Consider the following 21,361-nt stretch of genomic DNA (forward strand, 5'->3'; position numbering starts at 1 on the left):
AGGAATAAGAACAGAATTCTTTATAAGAATCTTTATAAAGTTTTTGTAAAGCAGATTTTTCCTGCTAGCTTGGTGGGGCTGTGAAACCTGTATCCCCTATCAGAGGGGAGGAGCCACTGCCATAAAAGACATAACTGGCATGGTGCTGTGCCCCAGTCTGTGCTCATGTAGCTCCCTACCCTGTTTTCCTCACTTTCAAAAACTCTAACAAACCACTGCCAGGAGAAGTCATTCAGGGAGAGCATCGACCAGCTGCCCTTGCATGGCAGAGAGCAACTGCAATTCATCTCACCCAAGCTGCTGTTGATGAGCCGGGCCAGCTTGGGGTGATTTTTGCATGGCACATGCCTCCTCAGTCATAGCTGCCCCACTGCTGACAAAGCCATGTCTTTCAGAAAAATCACAGACCTTGCAGAAGTTCAGAGGGATGGAGAAATGACGAGGTTGGAGCTTTTGGTTTGGTTTTGGTTTTTTTTTTCCAGAGAAGAAGTCATTCTTATGCAGTGACTCAGCATCCTTGCAAAACTCTGGTGCTTCAAAGGTCCAGTCCTGGTTACCACCGCTCTCCAAACAGTGTGAGAGGCAGAGACTGAGGGTCAGCTTGGAAAGGCTCCTCTGCTCCACAGCACAGGGCCAGCTCAGAGTCAGGCCAAAGGGAAAGTTCAGGTTACAACAGAAAGTTTATAAGTATCTCGTAACAGGCAGCCCATCCACGTACAATTCCTAAGGAATGAGGCTCATGCAGTTTCATCATCCAGCTGTCAGCATCTCTCCTGAGTAACTTTAAGTAGATCTGAAAAAAAATCGAAGTAGATGGGCACCTATAGGTAGGGAAGTGAGAAAATTGGCAGCCATTTGGATGAAATATCCCAAAATTATCACTCCAGTGAGACAGGCAGGCAAAGTTCACCAGCTTCAGATGAATTATCCCATATGTAGGTGAGGACCAGCCAATGTCTGGCGGGGTCCAAGGGAGGAGGGCCCAGCGTCAAGTAACAGGGGTGGCAGCAATTAAAATGTACTGAAGTGATGGGGTTTTCTTTGCCAAGCAGCCAGCCACAGAGCAAGGATGGTGCTTTTTACTTGGTTGGATGTGGGGGTTTTTGAGAGTTTGGCAGTTTGATGTCAGAGGTGGTGGGTTTAAGGAATCAGGTAAGAACTGGATATTTTTGGAGGAAGGTCCAGCTATTTCTAGACCAGCAACCTCTTGTTGTGGGACACCAAGTTAGATGGAGACAACAGCTGCAGCAGGTCCCCACTGAAGCCCTCCCTCCTGAAGGCTGATGCTGTCATGCCTCAATGCAAGTCAGAGGAGCTTCATATTTCTGGAAGCAGGTGAGGCTGGCATCACCCCTTATTAAGGTGGCTCTGTGGGTGTCTGTGAGACCTTACCAGCAGCATCTGCCCAGGAAGTCCCCATTCAGGGACAGACAGGGGTATCCACTGCCCTGTCTCTTGGCCCTTTGGCAGCTGGGTTGAAGTAAATTCAGACTGAAGGCAACCTTAGTTTCAGGTGTGCAAAGCAGACCTAAGACAAACTTGAGCTCTTAACAGCAGGTGCTGGGAGAAAATGTTGCAGACCCTACCATTTATCTGTAAACTCTGCTGCTTCCTCTGTAATTAATTTCTTGACTCTTTCCTTCTTCCTATACATCCCCAGGTCTGCCATTTCACCCCTCTGTTTGGAGTGTTTGCTTTTTAGAGGCATTTCTATATTTGGTTTGACCACTTCCCGAGCATGACAGCCTCTGTAGCCTGTAACATGGTTCATGAAGCTTCTCTGCAAAGAGCTAAGTGAAACTGTGGAGAGAAAGAAAAGGAAATCTGCCTTTTTTCTAATTTTCATGAGAGTCACATTTGTCCTCTTTCATGACTGCTGGCCAGAACTATTTCCGAGCATTTTTAATAATAAACTTATAATTGCCTCAAAAAACTTCAACCCAATAAATGCCAACCCTTCAGAACCCCTCTGCACCCATAGGCAAGCTGGACTCCCTTTCTCTGACTGCTGGGGACCTGCCTCAAAGAGTCAGCATGTCTGTAGCATGAATGCAGATGCTGAGAAAGGCTTTCAATTCTCAGACCATGCGATGCATATTCCTGCAGGATTACACATGATTGACTAAATAAGAATCTATCTAAGAGTTATGCATCAGCTTACACATCTAATTTGCTATAGGAACATATGGTATTTATCTTTTGACAGTCCTGGGGAAGAGCAAACCCAGCAGCCTTTTCATCTGAGCACAGGACTAAAAAATCAGAAGCCAACTGAATATAAACAAGAAAAAGTGGAATAAATAGACATCAGGAAACAAAAATACTTATATCAAACTCACAATATCTGACAGCTACAGCAGACTCCTAATGTTAGTTATGTGTATTATAAATACATATACATATTTTATTTTAAATGTAGCTCATAGGACTTCTATTGAATTGTATGAAATTGTCACACTGGCATCTCCAACTAAGCTAGAGGATTTTATATCCACTATAGGCAAAACTCTATTTATAATTAAAAGAAAACCAGGTAGGCAGCCTGGAATGAGGTAGTATTACAGCTTTATTTTTATGCCCAGCTGTAATGAAAGCTATCTAAGTTCTCCCACTAAACAGAAAATTGGGAAGTTCACTAATATTTGCAAAACTTTCTGCTACTCTTGTAAGAGCATCAGGGACATCTGCAGAAAGAAATTATTCCAGGTGAGTTGAGGAAGTTAGGTAGTTTATAAAAGAAATGAGACCTAAGAGCAAGGAAATTTAGCAAGGAAAGTATCAACAGCAAAAAAGAATGGTGGCATTACCTGTTTACCTCAGTCCTGGGAAAGAAAAAAAAAAAAACAAATAAACAATTAGAAACTGATTCATAATGTACCTCCACCAGCAAGTTGTGTGTAATTCCTAAATTCATATGACTTGGCAGCTTTATATCCCTTAGCACATTTTTATTATATATATAAATCTAGCATATAAATATTAATGCTACACTGCAAAATGTTTGTTACTTACCAGCCTTTTACAACCACAAAATTGTAAACTATAAGCAACAGTGCACGCCCCAGAAAGCTCTTATTACCAAGAAACTTGCTGAGAGCAACTGAACACAATGTAAAGGCTCTTAAATTTGCCAAATGATTTCAGTCCTTAAACCTGCAAGTATAGTCTTCTGATTGAACCAGCAAGGATTACTTCAAGTGCTAGAGATCAGATCCGATAGCTTTGCACTCACCCTCATGTCTTTGCACTTTCTTTCACACTGTTGCTACATTTTTCTTCCTTTTGCTTTTTCCCAAGACATGCTAGAGGTCAGATTGATGGAGATCATTTGTGGGAGCATGAGACTGGTTCTTTCCTATCTCTTCCCAATATTTACTGCTGACTCACCCACCTAGAGCTCTTTAATATGGACAAGCCCAGAAAGGCTGATTGCTCCTCCAGTCCACAAACTTCGCTGCTGTACTGCCAGGGTTCCTAGGGTGCTTCCCAGGATCAGCTAAATGCTGTAACACCTGCCAACAGCTGCCACCTGCCCTCTATCCCTCGACCTTTGATTTGTGCCCTGTGGCAGCCCCTGCTTCTGCAACCCCCAGAGCAGGGCTGGGTGCCTGCCAGAGGCTGCCTCTTGGAGAGAAGAGCAGCAGAGAAGCTGCATAAAGTGCCTTGTCCAAAAAGCTGGAGAAGGCATCTCCCTAAGGGTTTACATGTGCCCACAGTTGGCAGCAGGAAGTGAGGACCGTGAAGCCCCAGATCTGCCTGCTCACCCTTATTTCCATGCCCTAGGTGGAAAGCGCCCATCCCCATCCAGAGAAAAAGATACTCCCACAAGCAAAGTAAGTAAAGAAGCTGCTTGAGCCCCTCGGGTGTGGTGTGGCATGGCGTGAATGGGGACATGGGGGAGTCCTCTGCATCGCTGCAGAGGCAGCTGGCAGGCACAGCCATGGGCAGCAGCCACGGCAAGGCATTTTGCATCCCAGGGGAGGGAAACCTCCTTGCATTGGGTGGGAAATATACCTGCCCTCTGATGCCCCACTGTACTGGATTGCTTGGGGGCTCTTTGGTCTTTTTTGTCTCCGGAGACGGCAGCAAGAGGGGGCAGCCATCCCCTCCAGCTGTGGAGGTGCCTCAGCCACTGGCTTGCAGCTGCCTCCTGCCATGGGGCACTTGGCCCTTGTATGTTACAGCCAGACCCACAGGCTTGCAAGCACTTGAACCACAGTGGGGGAACCTCTGCTGTGCCCCTGCTTCCTCCCCGGCAAATGAGGTGGAGGGCTGCTGGAGCAAGTGGGCCAGCACAGCACAGCCTACATTTGCTCACACACTAGCCCCCGTTCCTCATACACAAGCACTGTTTAGGACTTTATCTCTAAAGAGATGTCAGTATGAGGTGTTCTCCTAACCAAAGAGTTTCTGCATATTGAATATGCAAATAGGGGAGACTATGACAGCCAGGATCACATGTGCTCACATGAATCAGGAGGTCTTGGTTTAGATTCAGGCTGCTGCCTTTTACCTCTTGTGGGTAAAGCCATTCATGTAGCAGAGGTATAATACTTTTACCACTTTCACAAGTTGCAGTATTAGGAAAAACCCTCTTCTTGTTAGTCATGTACATTGGGAATTTCATGGCAGTGTTAAGGAAGCACAATAATGTTTGAAAACACCATAAATTCTCTAAGATGGCAGCTTTAATGCAATATTGAGAGACTGACGTCTCTCCTGACAGGTTGCAAATAAGTATGCTTAAGAAGCCCTGTTATCTTAAGCAAAAGTGAAAGTTCAGCTCTGAAATTTTACAGGAGAAATCTGTTCAATCCACCTCATAACAGGGGCCAGCCAGACTGATAAAGATAAGGCTTGGAGAAAGCAGGATGTAAAATGACAGACCTCTGCCACTGAGATGTTTATGGCACAGAGAGACAAATTTGCAGAAAAGCTTCAGACTGCCAAACGTATGCACACAGACACCCATCGCATGTGGCACATCACATGGTGCCTCTGTGCCCAGCACCCAGCCAACAATCCCAGGCAGAATTAAGGCTGCGCTGGTCATACAGCTAAAATACAGTCAGAAAGCAAGGAAGAACTTTCATTTCTAAGACAGACATGTAAAACTGATTTCAGTTAATTAAATGAAGCAAAAAACAAAACAAAAAGAAAAACGCAAGATTGCACATCTAGGTTTAATTAAGGTCAGTGAGCAGTGCTGTGTGACACAAGTGTGTATAAACTAGAGAAAAGATAAATCTCAAAAAGCCACCAGAATTACTTAGCTCTCAGAGGTTCAACCCTTTTCCCTACTATTGTCACACAAGTTCATCCTTTTGCACAGCCTATGCACAGTCTGTAGCTGAGTAAATCCTGTGCTGACAAAAGTCCTTGTCTTGTGTTGCTACACCAGAGAATGACACTCACATGTGTTTTCTTCCTCTTTCCTCAGCACAGACCTGCAGCTATCTGCCAGGTACCATCAAGGTAAAGATTAAAATTCATTTCCCCTTTGTCCATCATGTTTCTGCAGAAGAGAGAAAAGCCCATAATAAAACTATTTGCTTAGGATGTAGAAAAACACCAGTTTAAGCCTACGTACAAAATGAGTGTATGCACATAAAACTGTAACACTGATATGCAGCCCCACTCTTGGGCAGCCAGTGGCCAAACAGACTGCAGCATGCACTCATAATTTCTGAGGGTGAGTGTAATGTTGCCTGGCCCAAATCAGACAATTCAGGAGGCTGAACCTTGTGATGATGTCTTGGGTGAATGCCCTCAGCCACTGCACAACTTAGGGCTGTGGGGGTGCTTCTCTGTCCTCCTTCCCTTCTTCACTCAGCTTTTTGGTAGCCAGCGGAGCCTCTCTTGGCTACTGGTGTGTTTCCCCAAAAAGTTTCAGTTTCAGCATGACACTTTCTAAAAGTCACTTAAATGGACTATTGCCAACCAGGTTTAGTAATAAAGAAATCTTCATTTGAAAAACAAAGGGAGATTTAATCCTTTGAGGCTTAAAGGGTTTTGGTTAATCTTTTCACTATAAAAAAATAGCTGATGTATCAACAAATGGCTAAGTTTCTGTTGGAAGAGGAAAAGGTTTCCCCTTCCAGTGTCTCACTGCCTCTAGAAGGAAGAAAAGGAAGACAAAAGATCCCCACAAAACCAAACATGCCCTTTCAGGTTGCACATTTAGCATCTGATAAACCAGAATGGAGCAAATAGTTGCATTGCAATGCAGGAAAGACTGGTAAGCTAAACACACTGCCCGTTCATCTTACCTCCCTGCTTTGGGGTTAGCTTTAGGAGTTCTGGCAATGCACCCCAGAGTAATTTAAGAGGTAACCCTATAACTTGGTGTGCACCCTGCTTCTCTGCCCAGACTTATCATCCTGGAAGGCAGGGGTTTGGGAATAGCCTCTTCTCAACTGTTGCACTTCACAGTCTTGTGTGGTTCTTTGTCTGTGGTTGTTTGTGTGTATTAATATACTGGGCTCCGAGAGGCAGGAGCTGAGTACCTGTGGTTTGCTGCCTCTGCTTTGTAAATAGTTCATTTTAGCAGAGGGTAAATGAAGTTGCCTCTTGAGTCCCTGATGATGAGCTATCACCAGAAGCCCTATGTACCGCAGAATGAAGTGCTGCATTTTAGCAGCCTAACTGGGTTGGTTTGTGGGTTTTTTTTTTAATAAAGATGACATCAGTAAAGCAAAAGTTGGTGCCCAGCAGATAAGTGGGTGTTAAGCAGAAAATTTTGAAGAAAGTGGGCAAGATGAAATGAGCTCATCATTTGTACCTGTGAGTGTGGGATGGACTGTGGGGGAAGAGGAGGGGGTGGAACTGTAACGGGGAACCTGCCAAGTAGCTGTCTGGTTTTGAGAGTTTTGGTGTCCCAAGGAAAAGTCCCAGAGTGTGGTTTGAAGACAGTCCTGGCAGGGCTGTTAGTGCAATAGGAGAGACGCCCCTTCTGAGTGTTAAAGTTGGTTTGTGAATAATGGAAGTTTTCACACTTGCTCCATCGGCATGTGGGAGAAATCACTCCACCTCTGCACTTCAGTCTCCCTACTGATAAGAGAAGGTTGATAATAACAGCCTTTCAAAACATGATGACTGGAAGGATTCTGGAAAATGTGACTCAGAGCAAGTCTTGGTTAGACCTATGTGTTTGAAGGGAAAAGAGGTGCTCCAGACTTCACTCAGTGGACTGAGAGCCACTCATGAAAATTAAGAGCCTACCTGTTCTCATTTAACACGTACATTAAGAGAAATAATGCTGTCCTCCCATCTTTGCAATCATGGCTAGGGAAGGAGAGAGCCAGGCACTTGATTATAAGCAAGTCTATCCTGTCTATCTGCTCCTTAAAATTTCTGGAATTTCTAAATCTCAAAACTTTATAAAACCTCAAATAAAAAATCAGAATTTATTTTCAGTGAAGTGTCCTCAAGGTCAGAAGATCTTTCATGCAAAACAGAATCTAAACAGACAGTATGATTAGCATAAACTTGGAAAATCCAAGGCAAATTCTGCAGGAATTTTGTTCTAACACCATTGTCCTGCTTCTAGGCTTGAAAAATAAAAGCTAACCCTTTGGGGTTTTTAACCCATGAAACAGAGACCTCTATTACCTTAAAAGAGTGTGAGAGGTAGCTACAAATGTCACCATGAACCCAGCAACACTCACTCAAAGTACTGCCACTACAGCAGACAACAGAGAATACCCCTATAAAGCCTGTACTTACTGGCTTCAGTACCCAGTGCATTCAAATCAAGAACAGGAGTGCAAACAATTTTTTAACTTCTGGCTCCAAGTACTTAATCAGTGCACATTGTCCCTTTAATGAGTCATCCTGCTAGCTGTTTAATAATCACCCACAACCCATTAGCAAACACCTTCAGGAGGCAAAAGGAGGGACAAGTCTAAACAGAGTGGGGAAGGCATTTGCCCACACAATCTTACCTCCTCCTTTGCTATGGCTCTTCTTTCTCCTCCCTCTGCTCTCAAGGAGACCATCAGATGAGGGCTGCTGGGGAAGGGATTAGCCAGGGCCCTTTCCAAGCCAGTGCATCTCCTGTGCAGCTACACGCACACATGCACCTGGGTTTTAATTGCCTCCCAGACCCTACAGTCTCTCTGGCAGCTTGCTGTGACTCCTGTCCCTCCCCTTCCTCTGTTTTCTTATGCTTTTTACTCTGCAAGTCACCCTGAACACCCTTCCTTTAGTTCCTCCCCTAAACACTCCATACTAAGTCTTGTTCAAACCCCACATGCTCTCCCTTCACATGCATCGATAAAATGTCCCATGTAACTTTCCCTTCTTGCCCATCAGCTCCCATTCCCACCCATACATTGGGTGGATGTCACAAGGATGGCCTCTCTCTCGGGACCTCCCTGGGGGGAGCCGGGGCCCGGGATGATTCAGGCTGCCCGGCTCCATTTGTGCTGCTGTGCTCCCTCGTGTGGGGATGAGCTTTTACCATGTCACCACCGCTAGGCCGGGCCGCGGGTTGTTGGGCTCTCCAGGTGCACAGCCACGGCCTGGACAGCTGGGAAATGACTGTGGATTTACGATCCCTTCTCAGTACTGCGTGTGTTAGTCAACAGCACTGCATGAGTATACAGGCTATACCAGATCTGCTCACGTCTCCAAACTTCTTCAGGGTATAATCATACTGAAGCTTTGCTCTTTCTCTCTTCCCCCTTTTCCCCCTCAGGAACATGTTGCCAAAAAAGATTCTATGAATTCCAGTGAACTGTGGTACTCGACTGTCAGCCACGATGTAAAACATGAAGTCTCTGTGATTGACAACAGTAATCAGACAGAATATGCACTTGTCAGTGTGCCCAAGAAGAAGGCAGATGTTACCAGCCCTGAAGAGCATAGTGAATATGATGATGTCCTGGTAACTTAGAAGGCACTCTTTGCCTCAGTGTGTGCAGCCATGATAACCCATCCTACCTCTGCTGTCGGGTCTTCAAACAAATATCTCTCTCTTGTTACCAAGCTTACTCATTAGGCTATGTCTACCATTTGCTATGAGACAAACCTGTCCATGAGCAGCTGATCAGAGAAAGAAACATGGTCTGGCTACAGGACTTGAAAATTAAACCACGAGGAATCAGTAGCAACTGCCATCATAAGACAATGTTCCTCTATAGAAAATTTGGAGCTACAATATTTGAAGAAACTGAGGCTGTACATTTTCCTGGACTTTTATAATACTTTTTTTTTAAAGGTACCTTAAAGAACTACTGCTATAAATCTCAAAAATGCAATAATAACAGGGTTTTTCTGTTTGTTTGGGGAATGTTTCATGTTTTAAATGAAAGCGTAAACCTTGTGCTAGATGCACTTACTCTTGTCCAAAATTTCTCTGACCTGCTCGATTTGTACCATTGTACAATGCACAATTTTTACAACGAACTAATTTCTTAAATTCTCCCCTCCCCCTTCTAATGTAATACTACTTAGTGTGAAGTCTTAATGAAGATGGAATTAAATAAAAAAACCCCAAACAATAAACTGCATGCAAAAACCTATTACACCCACTGAGAAAACAGTCAATACTGACACTGCCCAGGTAGTAGCTATCTCTCAGTAGCAGAAGTCCCGGTGCTGTTTCCATGACACAATGCTTCCAGCTCACTCCTGCTGGAGTCTCTGGTTTGTGCTTTCTGCAATGCTAGAGTATCACCTCCTCACAGCCCAGCACCCCTCTCTGCAAGCAGCATTTCATGTGCAAAGGACTGAAACCAGGTATTCAGCTGCTTACCAGAGCTCATAGAGTGATTATGTGCCTGCATTCTTGCTTAAACATGCTTTTTGCTCCCTCCATTTTTGCAACAAAAGAGTATGGAAGAAAATGTTAAACAGTTTTTCTGATTTTAAGTCTTCCTTAGTATGTAGTATGTGATTGCTGGCTGCAGCCCTGGCTTTATGGTGCAGTGCCTTTGTGACTCCCACCTGCCATTTCCATGCTGGGGACAGTCCCATGGGCAAGTGCACAGAGCAGTGGATGGGCACACTGCCAGCACATGCAGGTGTCACTGCTGTGGCAGGCAGATGAGTCTGTCCAAAGCTCATACTGGCTGCTGTGGCTACACAGGTGGTACTTGCCATAGGATTTTAAAGGGCTGATTGTACACTCACAAGCTGCTTTTTAACAGTGTCTCAGTCATTAAAGTATTATCCTCATTTATTCTATTAAAATTAATATTGATCATTCACACAAAATAGCTAACTTGATGTAAAAATGTGTTTTCACACTCCTGTGTCCCTAATGGATTGAGTCTTAATTAATTCACTGCTTAATTTTCTTTTACATGATCAACTTACCTCACAGATAAATAACCAGAAACCACTTTTTTTTGACACTTCCTTCAATGAGAGCTCAAAACCTGACTGGATGCAGTCTGTAAAGTCAGACATTTTCTGTTGAATATTACATCTTACTACAGCTCCACCTCCTTCTTTCCTGTGAGGTTCTGGGGTAAAGGTATGGAAGTAGAGGAGGATGGCTGGGAAAAAAATGAATGCTTGATTCCTTTTTTTCTCTCAACATACAATGCTCTTATGGGTATCATCATAAAGAAGTCAAATAATTACATTATTTTTCAGCTCCTAGAATCAAGATAAAGAAGTGTTCAAGGAAATGATCAGGTGTCTTGGTGAGAGCAATAAGATTGAGCAGCATCTCAACAGCAACTTATTTCTTTGCTGCTGGTACTTTCATAGCCTGCTGCTTTTGGGACAAGCCATATAAGCCATGAAGTTTATCTTTCCCCAGTGTAAGAATCAAAAGGATCCTTACAGCTCTCTTCTAGCTGTATGCTGCATAGAATATTACAGCAAGAGAAATTATAGTTCTTACAATCAATGCTATATCTTACAAACCAAGAGGGGATCAGAATTAGCCATGAATATGAGAGTCACGCAAACTACCAATTTGGTCCAGAATGTTTCCCTAGCTCAATTTAAACACATGCAGCAACAACTACAGGTTTGAGTGTATAGCTCTGTCATACATGCTTCATACAGCTCAGCATTTAGCATTCTAACGGCTATTTTCCAACTCAAACAGCTGAAAGATTAGAGCTGCTAAAGAATGAAAACAGTCACTTTAAGAGTAAAAATAAATAATTTAATGCACAGTAATATTGTCAGATTACTCCTTAAATAAGCTTATTAGAAAAAGAGAAAAACAATTTTCCATGACATATTTCTTACAATACAAAATGTTTCTTAAAATAAAAGGGTCTATCCAACAGTACTAGCATTTATAAGGCTATAAATAAATGACAAGATATACTTCACTAACAGGGTAGTGAATACATTTCATTCTGCATAAAGTTAATGCTTAATTTTTATGTTATAGCCAATTACTGTCTATAACTTTAATGCCACGCTGGCCTACGTCGTCTGCTTCAGCATCTTCCTCTCGGCACTGATTCATCTCATCTGGTCTCTCATCAACAAGAACAACAATTTACTGCCTTATTAAGGCAAATACCTTACATCTGTTCATTTTTACCCCCAGTGCTGGGCAGGAACTCTAATTAAGGGTATAGACTAGTCTTCAGATTTACAAATACAGGTCAAGTAGCTGTCTATTCACTAGTAGCAGTAGTTAACTATAAAAGCACACTGCTAATTCGAGCCTTGAAAGATTCCTCTGACATTCAGGTGCGCTAGTGAACAAGGCATGTTTTTTTCATGCTTTTGCTTTCTTCTTTTGTATTTCACATTGAAGAAGAGAAAAATAGAGCAAAGAGCACCTTATCCAGGGAGACTGTAGGAAGAATAAGGAAGTTATGAGAGTTGAAGCTTTCTTAACAAGCTAGTGCAAAAGGCCTGCATGTAATTAAAGAATACAAATACATATATACCCACATATATATATATTTAGGTTTTCACCCTCTTTTACAAGGAAAGAGCAACAAGGAAACATGGCATATGAAGTTAGGAGGGAAAAAAAAAGATATGGATTTGGGTGGAAGTGAGCATTAAAGATGAAGCTGTGCAGATAATTTTTGATAAGCCAAGAGAAGAAGAAAGGAGTCACATGCAAGACTGCTCTTAAAGCTTGTGCAGAACATTCAGATTTAATCATAAGGCAAGACAAACCAGAGCTTTGAAAGTCAACAGAGCACGCATCGAATACATTATTTTCTCAAGGATGAAATGGATTACTGAGATATAGAAGAAGGAGGTAATGGTGCTATAGCAATACAACACTGTCATAAATAGACCACATTTTCCATTTATAATGCATCACAGGTAGTATTTACAGGACAACTATTTTAGAAGTGTTTCTACCTAATGAATAGTTCCCTGCCCTGGGATTACTAATAGATGGGGAATCCCATCTCTTCTATGTGATGATGAAGATGAGGAATCTTTCCATCATTTCTCTGGAAGTTAAAACAGTACAATATTAACATTAAAATGAAACTTTAATTAGTTATTTCAACATATTTTTTCCTGTCTCCTTTTACACTACTTTTCCTAAGAATCCTGTCAATATATAAGGAACAAAATGCTTCTTAAAATTGGAACTCATTACTTCTTGATCTCTTGTCCCTTGGTAAGAGTCCCAAGAAAAATCATACTTATCATCACTTATATACACTGCAATGCTGAATTGTTAGCCTAGGATTATTCTAAAAGCATGTAGGTGTGGCTCAGTACATTGGGGCTGGGAGGAGGCAGCTCCATGCATTGTTTTCAGTATAACTTCAAAGCTTATGGGACTTTTATACAGGCATTTCTATCAGGCCAAATATAAATGAATTGGAATGACTGCCTAGAAAACCTGGAAGAATGAACTTTTGGTTCCTTTAAAAGGGATCTCTGTGCATAATAAATTTTTCAAAAAAACTACAGAAAGACAAAAATCAGGAGTCTTTTTCATCCCTTGAATTAAAATTTGTTAGCATTCAAAAACAAAATATACAACAAGGAGAAATATTTAAAAAAAAAAATATATATATAATAATATTTTTTTCTCCCCATTATGGCACACACACATACAAAGAGAATTTTTTTGTACTGATAAATTGCAATATTAGATCAGAAAAGTTTGGTTGGAGTCCACAGCTAACCAGTCTCATCACTATTCCCTTTCTCATCAGAGGACAAAACAGTGAGTCCCAGGTTTTAAGTTAAGCATATCAAGACTTTAGGAAAACTATTTTAAAATCTTCTTAATACTGTTATGCAAATTGTATTTACTAATGAATTTCAATACCTTTCTAGAAATATTTTCCTCCTTTCCCATAACTACTTCTGCTCTTTGTAAAGAAACAGTTTCTATAATGTACAGCACTTACATGTGAGAGAAGTTGGCTCAAACTTTAATCTGTCACATTCAGATGCCCCAGGATTAAGAGAATCTTCATCATAAATATTTTGACGTAAAATGTTCCTTATAAAATCTGGGTTCATAGTGTTTTCCATAAATCCCTCTGTTGATGGTGGTACGGAAAACACTAGCTGATAAATTACACTGGAGCTTTCATTACTGAAAGAAAAAGTCAAGGATGAATATCTTCAAGTTTCAACAGGGTCTTTTATTTTTTTTTTTTTTTTGAGAAGACTGACTTTTCATATCAATGTTGGCATGGATATTTAAAACAAAAAATTTCCCCAAGAAAAGCATTATGAAAGAAAACTGCCAAAGATGCCAGTTTCTGCCTCCCCCTCCCTTCCCAGAACAGCTCTTGAGACTGGGTACATACTTGAAGCCAGCCAGAGACATTTTTTCAAATGTGCAAAGGGCAGTTGGATGTGTGTCCTGGTGGGATGTGGTTTTCAGCACTGGTGCTTCACAAGAAACTACTGATAAGAGGTGTTGCAATATCCTGCACATAGTTTAGCTAGGAACCTGAAGGAAGGTTTGTGTTCCTGCTAGCAGTACCTGGGACCACCCAGCTGTGCTCCTGACTCAGCTCTGGAATGGATTACACAAACCAGTGAACTGGAGACCATCTCTGAAGATTTTGTTTTTTGTGGTCTACCAAAACTATGATTCAACAGCTACCCTTTGTACTCACAGGATTCAAAACATTTTCAAAAAATACTTGAATGGGGGAAAATAAAAGGAAAGAAAGAGAGGGAGACAGCAAGAGAGAGACATCAAAGAGGCAGAGAAAGAGAGGTATCAACTAATCAATATATATGCAGAACTACAGCTTTGTACTTGATGGTCTAAATCATAATAAGTACCCATAAGGAGCTCACCATCGAACAGAGCTGGCATGCCCAGGCTGGCAGGGCAAGGGAGCAAAGTGCCCTCACGACTGCCCCTTGCCACATTCCAACGTGGCTCTTCCTCTGTCCTTGCTACCTCAAAGAACTTGGGACTTTGCAAATCTACTTGCCTTGATTGTCTCCTGTCTTTCTAACTCCTTTTGTAAGAGTTCTTTTTCACAAGTCCTTGGGGAAGCTCTCTGCCTTCCCTTGCCTCTCTGCTATTTCTCCATGACAGGAGACATGTATTGCCTTTATCTCTTTTGGGAACAAAATGATTCTCTCCTCCCCATGAACCCTGTTTTTTTAATTTAAGAATTCTTAAACTACGTCAATCTTAAGTGACTCCAGCAATTAATTTTCCTTTTAATAAATATCCTTGAATATGTTTATTAAGGGCTGCAATTGAAACCAAAGATAACAGAGATGATACTTCACAGCAACAATATGTTCCCACCATTATACAATTTTAGCATCATTTACCAGATACACCAGAGGATCCTTTGACCAATTTTTACTGCCTATACACATAACTTTCCCCAAACAACCTATTTTTCACAGATTTAAATACTGTACATATTTACGTAAGCACATACGTGTCTCATCAAAAGTCTGTAATTTTCAGATAACATTGGTGAAAGAAATTGCTTACCTGAAAGAAATCACCTGAGCTGACCTAAAGTAACGTCCTAAAGCTGGAGATGAACTGTAGACCTCTGTTAGCTGAGAAAAAAAAAAAAAAATTCTTGTATTCAATCTCTTTTTTCCTATCAAAAAAAAAGCACAGCAAATCATTCTTACAAGGTGCTTTAAGGAGCATAAAAACAGGTGCTGAAGGTCAAATAACAGCAAATATCTGCCCTGGAAAAGGTACAGAGTCCCTTTAAATTTGACAGAGAAGCTAATTGTGCATTTGAATGATTGCTATATAGCCCTAACACAATGGAGGCATTCAGGGTGAACTAAAAGCATGTGCTCATGTTGCCATGTGCAATTGATGTTGTTAGATTTGGGATTTAATTAGTGCCAAAAGGCTCTTCTAACTCTTACTTTGTAGAGGGGAGGGTGTCTCTCCTGAGACTGCCTTCCCACAATGTCCAAATGAGCACTACCGTGTATGCTGAACTTATTTCAGCTGTAACTCAGAGTTGTGTTGGTTCACTAGAAATCACAGCTATAAACCCAGGCTGTAGTCGTGTACTCATAAGAGAATGCAGCACACAGGATGTTTAACCCATATTATGCTTAGATGACTTTCACAGGCCCCTCCTAAATTATTCAAAGGTTCTATGAAAAAGGTGAAGACTGTGTCTTAACAAATGGTCAAAGTTAAGGGAAAAAAATCAATACTTTTTTGTGCTTAAAAACAGACAATTCTTTTTTTTCTAGATTATGACTTTAAAAAGTACAACACATTTTTTTTGTGGACTTGCAAATGACTGAGTTGCTACACAGAGAAACAGACACTTCTTAAAAGGCAAAACACTGAAAATATGTTGTAAGCAGAATCAGCCTCGCCAAGAATCGCATAAACACTTACCCTCTTAGTAATGTCCTCAGAGGAGAAATGAGGGAGAACACACATTAACTCCAATGTTCCTGAAAAATTGTGAAAACTTCCACTGCTTAGCAGTTCATCAGGATCCCAGTAGTCATCCTCATCTGTGTAAACATCTGATAATCAAAAGGAGACAGAAAGGGGAGAAAAAAGTTTCAGTTAGCTGAAGTATTAAAAAAAAACCCCTCTTGGCTTTCTCCAGGGTGGCTTTCTCACAAATTTCCTAGGTAAGGACTGACTGGGAAAGACAGAAAGAAAGTGCAGGTCACCTGAAAAAAAGTGACAGCACATGGAGGTCAATCACCCACCTCCATTAGCAAAAGTCATCTGCTCTGGGAGCCTGACAGGCAATGACACCACGGGACCTAAGTCATCCATGGCACTTGTTCCCACATTACAAACATCATTTCCATCCTCATATCCAGATGTCTTCTTGTAACATTTTCTCACTTAGCTACAAACTGGAATTGCCACCTGATCAGGATACGAGTTGCTGCTTCCCGCTAAGATAAAAGCATTCCCATCCACTACTGAACACACTACCCTCTGCAGTCAGTATCCCAGTTCCTTGTGCAGTTTACTGAAGGAGATTAAAGGATGCTATGGTTGGATTTGTGTTCTAAGATTGCACATATTGCATGTTTGTATTAGTGTAACCAAGAGTGAGATACTTACTAGAATAAAGAATTAAACTGATGAGAATGACCAGGAAGATCACTAGAAATATTGTAGTTATAACCATCCATAGTTTACACTTCCAGAAAACTACATTCCTGCATGATTTCCAGGGATCTCTCTCCTAGGTATAACAGAGAAGGCCTTATTGATTAATCAAATAAGGCAAGAAAAAATACTGAAGCATGTCTCTACTGTCACATTTAGCAACAAACCCCCCCACAGATTGGTAAGCAATGCCCTACACCAGGGGTTCCCAGCCTTGACTAGTGCTGCAGGAGGAAACACAGACCTAGAGAAGTTGGAGGACAATCCCTTGAGAGGGACCATTCCCCTTTGTGCAGAATTTCCGACTCCTGAATTGCCTATAAAGCTAAAGGATTGCAAAGGTGATTTCTTGGCTCAGTTTTTTTTTAAATTGCATGAATTGAATTTGCATATTCCACAAGCTCTCCTTTTAATATTTTTCATCTCTCCCAGTCGAAAAGGTGTCTTTGGAGGTATTTCCAAAATCATTGACCTCTGCAGCATTGATGATGTCAACCTGCATAGTTCCTGGGTGCCAGCACCCAAAGCAAAGGCAGTGCTATTCAGTAGATACTATTGTATTAAACCCTCCATGACGTAACTGAAACTTTTACAGCTGACTTACTTTTTCTTCAGAAGATTGGAAACTTGAAGCCTATTGAGTATATTTGACAGAGAGATTAATGCAAATCTCACTTGTTCTATGAGGTCATAAGAAAACTTTACTCAAAGCAGCTGTGCATGTATGTACATTCATATGGGAGAGAAAGAACAATACCTTACCTATAATTTAATTTTTAATAAGATTGAAAACCATGATAGAAATTAGTCTTTTAATGAGTTAATCCAGCAGGATGAATGTTAAAAAAAAAAAAGTAAAACAAAAAAAGGCAAGCTTAGGAGACAGCAAAACAGAAAACTTCATCTGTCTTGTTCCACAGCCAGAAGAATCAGAAGACTGAAGGAAGGGCTTGAATTCATAAGCAGACCATGCTGTCTTTTTAATGACTCCTTTTCCTCCCTCTCCATCCCCCATAAAGGTAGTAGTAAACTCCACGTCCTTTTTGACATCAGTACCAGGTAAGGAAAAGCACATGCTGAAGGTTGTCTGGGTCACACACGTGCAGATTGGCAGGAACCAGCTGCTGGCTGGAGGCACTAATCCAGGTTTCCTTCCTTTACTTTTTGAACTTTCTAAGAACCAAGAATAACAGAGAGGCTTTCACTGAATTTAACTGAATTGAGTGGCTGGATAAAAGCTTTTGTGTGGGTGGCTGGGGAACAGGGAGAGGAAACAGACACATAGAGAAAGACCTTACAAGAGAGATTCCTCCAGGAGCAGAGGCAGAAAAAGGGAAACACTCTCTGTAGACACCTCTGCACACAGAACTTTGCTCTGCTAGAGAATGAAAGGCAAACACTGAACATGGCTTCATTTACAGCATGCTTTCAGCTGTAATCACATTTACGTATTTTTAAAATTTGTTTTTTAAAATGTTTTAGAAGTATGAAATTCAATTTAATACTTAACACTAGCATATCGTTTTGTATTTAAAAAAATTTTAAAAGCCAGTAACTACTGCCTAGAATGCAACAATGAAATCAGCCATAGCCTCATCCATTGAGACAGACAGCTGTCAAGCCCAAGTTTTGATTGAGCCACCACATGATTAGACTATCACAAAATGCAATTCTTAATCACACATAGCAAACTGGCTTGATCCCAGGAAAACATTCAGCTTCACAGCTAGTCCAGCACCTTCTGAACTTTGCCCATTGGCTGGAGGGAAGCAGCAGCAGCAGAGAAAGTCTCTCCCTGGTGGGCAGGGCAGCTTTGATTAACCTGCCAGCTGAGCAGAAAGCAGAGCATGGTGACTTTCCAGCAGTCTGTATAGGACGGGAAGCCAGTTGCCAGAATCAGCAGAAAGAGAGCTCAAATGAAAACTTAGTTCTGGAAAGGGGAAGGATAAACCTAAGGGTTAAGTTTCTCAAGATAAGTCAAGCAGATCTAGCTCACCCCTGCCTCTCCTCCACCCTCTGCTCTTCCTCTTTGTACCTCCTGGAATTTGTCTGACCCTGCAGCGGGCTGATTCAGCTTACCAGACCACAGGAGGAGTAACTGACCCCTGATACAATAGAATAAAGGGGATTTTGCCTAGCCAGCGGAATGAATCAGCCCAAGAGGTGACAGGCGGGGCTCACACATGGAAGCAGTGCCGTTCACAGGGAGCGGGAAGGGAGGGGCGATGTGTGACTCAGGCAGACGGTCCCAGCGGGGTCAGCCGTGCCTGCAGAAAAGCGGGAAACATCTTTGCTCTGCCACAAATATTCCGGGAATAAGTCATGTAATTCATTGTACAGCAGCCGCGTGTGAATATGTTACTTCTCTGCCAGCATTAGTCTGTTCCGTAGCTTTAAGCTAGGGACTAGGAGCTACCTCCCTCAAATTCATGTGCTGATGTTAACTGAGGCTTTGGAACATTCTATTAATACAAATTCATAATGGTTAGCAACTGAAAATTACTAGAGCTAAAGAGAATCTAACATGCCCTGTTGAAGGACATCTTATTTTTGGTTTGGCAGCACTGTTTCCTGGTTAATTTCTACTGAAGGAAAGCCTGGTTTTAAAACTTATTTCAACTTTTCTGTTTTCTGGTTTTGAGCCCACTCCCACTGACAGCACACAAAAAGAAAAGCAAAACTCAGAGCACCAATTACAATTTCAGTTCCTAAATTAAAGCTTAAAATCCCACCCTCATATTAGAACAATTCATTGATAAGAAAAAAAAAATACATTTAACAGCTTTTAGCTTCTTTCCCTCAAACAACAAATTCAATCACCCCTACAAGATGTTCCTTCAAGTGTCATTTCTCTTGCTGTGTAGTACTTTCCCAAACAAGATGGATCAAATGAGTAAGTGAAATTCCTACCTTTCTCGTTTGAGCATCTAGAGTCTTGTCATGATCAGTCTCACTTCCCTCCACCTTATGTTCCTGTAATTCAATAATCTCATACTCCTGAGCAGAGCTCTGCCTTTTCATTGCTTCTGTCTTTGTGCGAGGACCTCTGTTTCTGAAGCAAGCACGGAGCCAACTCATTTCCTTCTGGTTTCAGCTGCAATTATGGTCAGTAGTAGCTCTGATACGAGGCTGAAAACAGGGAGAGTGGGGATAATTTTCACAGAGAGGTCTCAAAATACTATTAAATTAGGGGAATTCCTTGGATGAACAAATAAAGTAGGCTGCCCTAGCTGCAGAGAAATGGGAGGTGGAGGAAGTATCGATTTGCGTAGCCGTGAGAACTCCGGCTCTCAGCTGTGCAATACTAGGTTTTCCAGTTTGCCTACCTGCCTGTACCAGCCCTTGACAAGCAGGTGACTAAACCCTCAGCAATGCTGTCATTTGCTGGGACGATTTTGAAAGGAATCAGAGTGCTTTCTCTGCTGCTGTCAGCCAAAACAATAAAATGTTATTACTGTTATCCATGCAGCTGAACAGATGTGGTGCTGAACAGCACAAACTGAGTAAAAGTTCATAGAGCATGTTGTTTGCTTAGGCTGGGACACCGTCAACACTTGCAATTCTGGTCTCCCTCTGTAGTCAATAAAGAAACGAACACTACTGACCTTTGTGCTGTAAATTTTTCTCTCTCTAGCTATTATACTGCCTAAAATCATATCTGATGTTAAAGAACCATTTGTGTCCTTTAACATACTATTCAACCTCAATCTGAGAAGCTGCTTTCAGGTGAAAAAAACCCAAAAGACATAGCTGAAGAGAAGAGAAAGATGGCCTTCAATTTCTACTTGTGCTCTACAGGACATGCTTTAATGAAACAACCATGATTTGGTCTGCACTAGCTTCCCACATGAACTCTCACATGCACTTAGAGTCACTCACAACAGCTTACTGTAGCCAGGGGCTGATTACACATGCCTCCAGCCTCTCCAATATCCTTCATCCTACCTCCTCTTATTTCTCCTGTTCATACTCCATCCACGTTTCTCCCTCCTCCCCACAGAGCATCTCTCTCCCCTCTGAATCGAAGTCTGGGGAGACAGCTGGTAACCACACCCTTGCTCACTCTTTTGTCCCAGCACAGGGAGTACCATGCATTAAGAACCGAACACAGCCTCTCTCCCCAACTCCCTTTCCTGCTGCCTGGGTATCCACTCAGAGCACCGCTCCTTTTTCCTGTCAAAAGCTCAGGGTGCTCTCTCCTCACCTCACTACCTCAATTTTCTTTGTGCAACTCACCTTGGTTCTGCCGCCTGAAGCATACCCAGGGTTTGCATTCCTGATGTCACGTCACACCAATCCAGGCAAAGGCACACCACGAAAGTGAGCATGTCTTAGGCTTATTCCACAAGTAAAAAGAAATACAGATTGTATAACCCACACCTTTTGGTTCTGAGAATCCTTAAAGCTCTGGAGGACTGATGGTGAAGCTGAGCAGTCATCAAGATCAGAACATGTATCTGGATCCACAAAATCTTAGTTGGGACATCTTACACTAGAAAAGCCTTAATCTGGTTCTCGCTACTCCTGCTGGATATCAGGTTCATTTATTTAATTTCCACTCACAGTAGAAGACTTTACCTTCCTACTGAATTGTCTGAAACCAAAACTGTTCCTCTAAGAGAGAGTTAATGATTATACAGCTCTCACCATGCAAAGGCCAAAGTCCTTATTTTATTTTATATATTTGTGAAGAAGCTTCTTAAAGACTTGGGTTTATTTCATCTGGGGGATCTAACTTCCACACTTGGTGCATTTCTTCCATGTGAAATACTGACCCTTCTGACATGTTGCCGAGAAACTCTCAGAGAAAATGGGAAGTCAAGAACTGACCTGAACTTTCTGGGCCAG

At 41.8% G+C, this 21,361-nt stretch overlaps 1 protein-coding gene across 9 annotated transcripts in view; it reads right to left on the bottom strand.

Annotated features, from left to right (window-relative positions):
- Positions 1 to 21,312, bottom strand: part of LOC103613982 (TPA-induced transmembrane protein) — a 37,601-nt gene extending 16,289 nt beyond the window's left edge. For 3 of the 9 annotated variants that reach the window (XM_017731766.1, XM_017731765.1, XM_017731758.1), the window contains exons 1-3: positions 15,773 to 15,788; positions 14,885 to 14,955; positions 2,808 to 2,822 (exon numbers count right to left, since the gene is read on the bottom strand). Coding sequence is in view for 2 of the 9 variants with exons in the window: in XM_017731768.1 (XP_017587257.1) it covers positions 12,394 to 12,395; positions 13,314 to 13,504; positions 14,885 to 14,955; positions 15,773 to 15,906; positions 16,466 to 16,589; positions 19,424 to 19,591 (690 nt within the window). In the remaining 7 variants the exon portion in view is untranslated. The other 6 variants (XM_017731768.1, XM_017731767.1, XM_017731761.1 and 3 more) reach the window with 6 other exon arrangements.
- Between the last annotated feature and the right edge of the window lie 49 nt (positions 21,313 to 21,361).

This window comes from Corvus brachyrhynchos, unplaced genomic scaffold (genome assembly GCF_000691975.1).
Source record: "Corvus brachyrhynchos isolate BGI_N302 unplaced genomic scaffold, ASM69197v1 scaffold3, whole genome shotgun sequence".
In the NCBI taxonomy this organism is placed as follows: Eukaryota; Metazoa; Chordata; class Aves; order Passeriformes; family Corvidae; genus Corvus; species Corvus brachyrhynchos.